The 7,551-nt window shown below is 44.4% G+C and overlaps 1 protein-coding gene across 2 annotated transcripts; it reads right to left on the reverse strand.

Moving 5' to 3' along the window:
• Nucleotides 1-152: 152 nt before the first annotated feature.
• LOC112257322 (cyclin-G2) lies at nt 153-7,469 on the reverse strand. Of its 2 annotated transcripts, none has more exons than XM_024430814.2 (8): nt 7,337-7,469; nt 6,379-6,525; nt 6,063-6,203; nt 5,597-5,847; nt 3,522-3,600; nt 3,300-3,398; nt 2,736-2,932; nt 153-1,245 (listed from the first exon to the last, which is right to left on the reverse strand). In XM_024430814.2, exons 2-8 carry the CDS (start codon nt 6,481-6,483, stop codon nt 1,101-1,103), a joined length of 1,017 nt encoding a protein of 338 aa, XP_024286582.2. In that variant the 5' UTR covers nt 6,484-6,525; nt 7,337-7,469; the 3' UTR covers nt 153-1,100. The 2 variants fall into 2 exon arrangements, with proteins under 2 accessions (XP_024286582.2, XP_024286583.2); XM_024430815.2 differs by having other exon boundaries at nt 7,279-7,437.
• Nucleotides 7,470-7,551: the final 82 nt, after the last annotated feature.

Consider the following 7,551-nt stretch of genomic DNA (forward strand, 5'->3'; position numbering starts at 1 on the left):
ACATTTCTAGACCTAGAGCATCACTCAATGTTGTAAGTCGTTGTATTCAAATAGGCCAGTACAGGCCTATTAATAATATATAATATAATCTGACTGAAGCAAAAACATTTCAAATAAGTAATTATGATAGTCGAAATCAAAAAGACCAGCGATTCAGATGTCCAAAATAGTTTATTTTTTGTTGTCATACAACATTGGCAAAAAAATTACAAATAAGTTAATATCTACAAAGGTACTTATTCACAGCTTTTTCTTTTTACATTATACAAATTTACATTGAGAAACTCCATCCTGTACATTTCTTCCACAGAGCTAGCTACATACCAGCCAAATATAAGTTACCCTACAACCTAAAAAAAAAAGAATTGGCAAATTTAGAGGTTAACAAGACTACACACGCACGTGTTGTTTTTCTGTATAATAACATGCAAACAGATGTCGTCTTTTGACCGTTGAACTTTGTGGAGGGATAATCGGACCATCAGGCAGTGAACACAACTCAACGATAACATGTAACAGACAAGTCTATTGTACCATGGCTGTGTTCTATAGTGCATCCTAAATGCTACACGATAATCTCTAGCGCACAATTTTTTTGTGCCCAGGGCTCATTCTGCTCTGGTCAAAAGTAGTGCACTGGATAGGATACTAATTTGGGATGTAGACTGTCTGATTGTGGCTGGAATGTTACAAATCCAAACATGCACCAACAACACTTTTTTTTTTTAAAGCTACACATCTACAACCACAACAAAAGAGTTGAAACCGTTTTATCTTAGAGTTGATGGATTCCGCTACCCGTCAGCATTAAGTTTCCCCATAAATGCATTTTTTGTTTAGCTTAAAATAAGATAGATACAGTATATTGATTGGTTTGTAACAGGCCATACACTGGTAGCCCTTTTGAACTAACAAAATGAAATATGTTATATAGGAAAGTTTTTTTTTTTTTCTGGGTCATATTCATCAGGAACCAAAATGGGCTGTCACATGTTAAACGTGACTTCCTAAACGTGTCTAACGCTACGAAACGTTTTCACTAATGAACATAACCCTACAGTATAAAACGGTGGTTGTGGAACCCAGGCACTGTGGCTCCTTCACAGGGGGTTGGGATGGTGGTATTTGTTTCGGTGGTTGCTTTGGCAACGGAAGTAAAGAGGAAAGTAAGGTCCCTCTGCATCAGAACCCAGGGAACTGCTCAGGCTCTCCTCCCCAGAACTCATGTCTTCACACGAGTCCTCGCTGAAAGAACAAAAGGAGGGGTGGGGTGGGGGGGGCAATTGAATACGTTAATATTTAATTAGTTCAAATCAAATGTATTTATAAAGTCCTTCGTACATCAGCTGATATCTCAAAGTGCTGTACAGAAACCCAGCCTAAAACCCCAAACAGCAAGCAATGCAGGTGTAGAAGCACGGTGGCTAGGAAAAACTCCCTAGAAAGGCCAAAACCTAGGAAGAAACCTAGAGAGGAACCAGGCTATGTGGGGTGGCCAGTCCTCTTCTGGCTGTGTCCCGGGTGGAGATTATAACAGAACATGGCCAAGATGTTCATAAATGACCAGCATGGTCAAATAATAATAATCACAGGCAGAACAGTTGAAACTTGGTGCAGCAGCACGGCCAGGTTAGTTCTCATCGTTGATCCTGTTTGCAGTCAATGTATTTTCATCCTTACTATTATTGTTTGACTACAGGATTAATCCCAACAATTCAAGTCATCTTCAGAATGTGGAGATGGAACTGGTTGTGCAACAATGTGGTTGAGCAGTTATGGCAACTGGTTGCTAGGCAGGTAGGAAGTGACAAGTCACTCACCCGCATACATGTCATCTCTGAGTAATCGTGAGCAACGTGAAGGAGTCAGGCAGACAGGGATGGGCCTCTGTAGAAAGGCTGTAGGGCTAGGTTAACTGATGCAACAGGCAGGGCAGTGACGTCACAGAGTGGATGAAACCCCCTCCCTTACAAGTCACAGGTTGCACACAGGATTACTATAGTATCCTGTAATAACTGAAACTAGGAGTGGCCATACACTGGAGGCGTGGGGCTTAATTGTCGGGGGAGGTATTTAAATGTGCCCTTTTAAACTGAACCAAAAAATATAAAATGCAACATGTTAAGTGTTGAACTGAGAAGTATTTCTGTGTAATAAAGCCCTTTTGTGGGTTAAAACTAATTCTGATTAGCTGGGCCCGGCAGGTGGGCCCCCCCGGCAGGTGGGCCCCGGTTCCCCGGCAGGTGGGCCCCGGTCCCCCGGCAGGTCCCCGGCAGGTGGGCCCCGGTTCCCCGGCAGGTGGGCCCCGGTTGGGCCCCCCCCGGCAGGTGGGCAGGTGGGCCCCGGTTCCCCCGGCAGGTGGGGGTTCCCCCCGGTGGGCCCCGGTTCCCCCAGCAGGCGGGCCCCGGTTCCCCCAGCAGGCGGGCCCCGGTTCCCCCAGCAGGCGGGCCCCGGTTCCCCCAGCAGGCGGGCCCCTATGCCACCCATGGCTGCAATCTACTTTTGAAATCGTTTTTTTTTGTTCGGTATAGTATTCAGTTGTCTGGGGATTTTCCAACGCGCTTTCTGTTGTCATACAGTGTGTGTGTATATAGACGAATCTCGTAATACTGTGTCCTCTCCAAGTATGTACTTTTCAGGAATGCATGCCTACTGTCCAATGTGTTTGTGATGAGCCCGTTGGGAGTATTTCTTCCTTCCTACAGGTACAGTATTCATCATGTATTCCTGTTTACCTTTGGTCCCAGCAGTCCTCGGGAATGGTCGGCAGTTCAGGGACGTTGCAGTAGCTGGTGTGTAGGTTCTGAGCGGTCCTTCTCGACACGATCCAGACGAGCTTCTTATTGTTGGGTCTGCTACATTCAGGGGAAGAGTAGTCAGACAGACACTTGGCCACTAGCCCCCTCCAGTGTAGCAGCTCCGTGTCGGTGATCTGTAAAAGAAGACCGGGTCATCATAACATTGGACACCATGGTAACATAATTGACAGGGTCAGCAAATACCATTGGGATGGATTCCAGGTGTTGTAAAAGGATGGCAGTGGAGAACTTGAGGCTGAGAATGTAAAAGGGCCCCTTTAAAAAATGTCCTCCCATATGGGTCAGTTGTCATATGAGACCTTATGGACAAGGGCTTAAGGGCTTTACAATATATAACACTGGTTCCAGGGCAACAAAAAAATATACCTGTGTGCAAATATGACAGGAAACTGATTGTGTTATTTTGTTAACCAAAGGAATAGTTTTAAAATTATTTTGTGATACGTTCTCAAGGCCTTTGACACTACAGTAATGGTTTACCTTGAGATGTCGCTGAACACTATGTGCTATTTCTAGCATGTCAACAGACTGCATGGCTTCAATCTCTTGAGTGAGGAGGGACAGGGCCAAGATGGACGGCTGGAAGAGAACAACGAAGAAGAAAAACCATACATCACAAACTGCTGCCTAGAGGTCTACTGGAATATGTAAACTAGGCCTATAGACGCTGGGGACTGCTAATGCTCTGGGGTCGCGCCTTACTTTAGCTTTGGAGAATGTGATGCGGCAGAGGCAGGCTTTGAGGTGGGCCTCTAGTGTGTCGAGGTTCAGGGCTTCCTTCCTTTATGAGAGACAAAATTCATTTGAATCAGTTCGATGGGAAAACAAGGTTATTAGGCTACTTTGTTACATAACTGATGGTGGTGAACATGTCATCTGAGAGTGTTCAGTAATGCTGTTCCAATAGATAAAACCAGTGCTGTCGTTTCACAGTAAGGAATAATGTCACTTTGGAAACAATAATGGGGGGGGAAACGAGCTCCGATTGGTATTTTTATTTGTGTATAAACTCAGCAAAAAAAAAAAGAAACGTCCCCTTTTCAGGACCCTGTCTTTCAAAGATAATTCATAGAAAATCCAAGTAACTTCACAGATCTTCATTGTAAAGGGTTTAAACGCGGTTTCTCATGAACAATTAATGAACATGCACCTGTGGAACGGTCGTTAAGACACTTAATTGCCTACAGTCTGTAAGCTGTTGAGGTTACAGTTATGAAAACGTAGGACACTAAAGAGGCCTTTCTGCTGACTCTGAAAAACACCAAAAGAAAGATGCCCAGGGTCCCTGCTCATCTGCGTGAACGTGCCTTAAGCATGTTGCAAGGAAGCATGAGGACTGCAGATGTGGCCAAGGCAATAAATTGCAATGTCCGTACTGTGAGACGCCTAAGACAGCGCTACAGGGAGACAGGACGGACAGTTGATCGTCCTCGCAGTGGCAGACCACGTGTAACACCTGCACAGGATCGGTACAGGTACAGGATGACAACTGCCCGAGTTACACCAGGAATGCACAATCCCTCCATCAGTGCGCAGACTGTCCGCAATAGGCTGAGAGAGCCTGGACTGGGTGCTTGTAGGCCTGTTGTAAGGCAGGTCCTCACCAGACATCACCGACAACAACGTCGCATTTGGGCACAAACCCACCGTCGCTGGACCAGACCGGACTGGCAAAAAGTGCTCTTCACTGACGTGCCACGGTTTTGTCTCACCAGGGGTGATGGTCGGATTTGCGTTTATCGTCGAAGGAGTGAGTGTTACACCGAGGCCTGTACTCTGGAGTGGGATCGAGGTGGAGGGTCTGTCATGGACTGGGGCGGTGTGTCACAGCATCATTGGACTGAGCTTGTCATTTCAGGCAATCTCAACGCTGTGTGTTACAGGGAAGACATCCTCCTCCCTCATGTGGTACCCTTCCTGCAGGCTCATTCTGACATGACCCTCCAGCATGACAATGCCACCAGCCATACTGCTGATTCTGTGTGTGATTTCCTGGAAGACAGGAATGTCAGTTTTCTGCCATGGCCAGCGACGAGCCTGGATCTCAATCCCATTGAGCACGTCTGGTCGAGAGCCACGCATGCTCCGAAACATGAGCCAGCCAAGCCGCACTGCTTCTTGACACACTGCTTCCTTAACCCGGAAGCCAGCCGCACCAATGTGTCAGAGGAAACACTGTCCAACTGGCAACCGAAGTCAGCTTAGAGACACCCGGCCCGCAACGAGTATCTAGAGCGCAATGGGACAAGGAAATCCCGGCCAGCCAAACCCTCCCCTGGGGTGGCAGGTAGCCTAGTGGTTTGAGTGTTGGGCCAGTAAACAAAAGGTTGCTAGATCAGATCCCTGAGCTGACAAACCCACTGTTCCTAGGCCGTAATTGTAAATAAAAATGTGTTCTTAACTGACTTGCCTAGTTAAATAAAGAAATAATTCAAACCCAGACGACACTGGGCCAATTGTGCACCGCCTCATTGGGTGTCACTGCCAGCTGTGACAGCCTGGAATCAAACCCGGGGGCTGTAGTGACACCTCAAGCACTGCGATTGCCCCACCACCACGAGATCCCAGTTGTCTTGACAGCACCATGATGATAAGTCGGGCTGTGACGTTATGGAATTTTGGATGACCGTGATTGGTCAGATATGGTAATTGTGCCAGCCCTAATGATAAGCCAGATATGTCAACAGCTGCTTAAAGTTCATGTCTACTTCATTATGTCACCATTGCTATCTTCAGAATTAGGCTATTTGTTTTATCTGTCATAATGGGTGCCTTACCTGTCTGAGGTGTGTGAGCGTGTGATTCTATGGTATAGGTGCAAAAAGGTTAAGGCTGTGATGGCTTCGAGTTGGAAGTTGAGTTTCTCTGAAATGATCTTCTCCATGCGAGTGAGGTCCGAGACCGTAAACTTGCACTGGCTGATACGAATAAGTTCATTGGTGGAAGACAAGTTACAATCCTCTTCGACTGCTTTGGCTGCGATGTGGAGGCAGCTGATGCTAATGCAGGCTAGATGTTTGGGTTGGACCTGAAGAGGAGTCACACACACACACAAAGGCTTGTAATTAGTGGACATATGCAATCATTAGTCAAGCCACCCCCCTTTCATTTAACTTAAATGTCCATGCTCATTTTTTACATTGTGTCATGGTTGTTTTTGTCAAGAAAGGAGAAGAAAATGTTACATTTTAAAGGGTTGGAATTCTTTCTGCAGTCTGCTTGTATTTTAGTTTTTAATCTCACCTTCATCATGGCCAAAAATCTATCTAGCAGGTTGACTGCCAGAACGAAGGTCTGGGTGCTGTACCCAAAGAAACTGGTTAGGCTCCAGAGGTCTTCCACTTTGACGTCCCTACATTTAGCTGAGATTCCTTGGCTGGCATTCTGTAATTCATAAAACATTTTAGGCATTAAATGTGTATTAATATGTAATAGGTGATAGTTTAAAAATATAAATTTGTTTAACCATAATGTTATTGTTACAGGATTTATATTTAACAATTTATTTATAATAATATTGATCGTACAGCATATTTACTGTACTGCAGTGAATATCTACCTCTCTGGTTGATTCGATCAAGTGGAGTCCCGTTTCTTTCGGAAGATAATTCATCTCCTGTTCAAAATTGGTTTTCAGCTCCCTCATAAGTTTAACGGCTTCCATCTTTTAGACTGTATTTTATTACAGAAATCTGAAATCCTTCCACTGTAAAACAACAAGAGTCTGATGTTAATGGTTGTCCGTTAACGTTACATTCATTCACCCAGGCGATAGGTTCAAGGTCTGCCCCCCCCTCTCAACTGGGATACGGTGTCCGATGTCTTAGGTTAATAACGCTTACATACATCAGAACAAATCCCACTTAAGAGTGAAAAACAGTTTTAGTTATGCCAAATGTTTTATGTTGTGAGACACTAGAAAAACGGATAATACAGCAAAACGGCGTTCGCTTCAATCTATTAGATGGCAAATAATGCTTCAAATCGTCGACGGGGTGGGGGGGGGTTATTCTTGTTCTCGCCTAGGTCAGAGTTCATTCCCTGGCCTTTCCCTTCGATTTTCATAGATCTTGGTGTTCAATCGATATAACATTTTAATCTAACAAAAGCGGGTTGCAGCTACTAGTCGGTGATGTAAAAAAAAAACATGTTTTTGTGTAAAATCTCGACTGCTCTATGAGGAAGTAGCGCAAACTAAACCAGTTAGCTAACAGAGACGATAAATAACAAAGCCAAGGCAGCGAACTGGGTTATCTAGATTTTTCGCTGTGAGAAAATCAATTGAAGATGCCAAATCTCATCGACAAACCATTAAAAGGCAAAACCAATAGAGATTTATAGTGCCGTTTTAAAATCATAATCATGATTTAAAAAAAACCCATTTAATCCTGGCTTCAGGAAGGAATTAATTGAACTAGATAAAATAGTCTTACAATAGCATTAGAACATTTCACATTACCTCACATCTATTCCGTTTTCTTGCATCTCGTGTACACTTTATGAATTTCAATATTTACCTGTTATGTTAGTTACATCGATATATTCTCACGTCCCAAACTATTGTTTGTTCCTTGTAATCTCTAGTTTCTCATTTCTTTTCTCTTTTTGTTGACGTTGAGAATTTCCACACCCAGAAACTGACGTCAATGTCGCGTTAGCCAATCACGTCCGTAGCTATCCACCTTGTTTTGACTTGTCGAGGAAAGTCTGCCTCCTTTTGTAGTTTACTACT

The sequence above is a fragment of the Oncorhynchus tshawytscha genome, linkage group LG09 (assembly GCF_018296145.1).
Source record: "Oncorhynchus tshawytscha isolate Ot180627B linkage group LG09, Otsh_v2.0, whole genome shotgun sequence".
Lineage (NCBI taxonomy): Eukaryota > Metazoa > Chordata > Actinopteri > Salmoniformes > Salmonidae > Oncorhynchus > Oncorhynchus tshawytscha.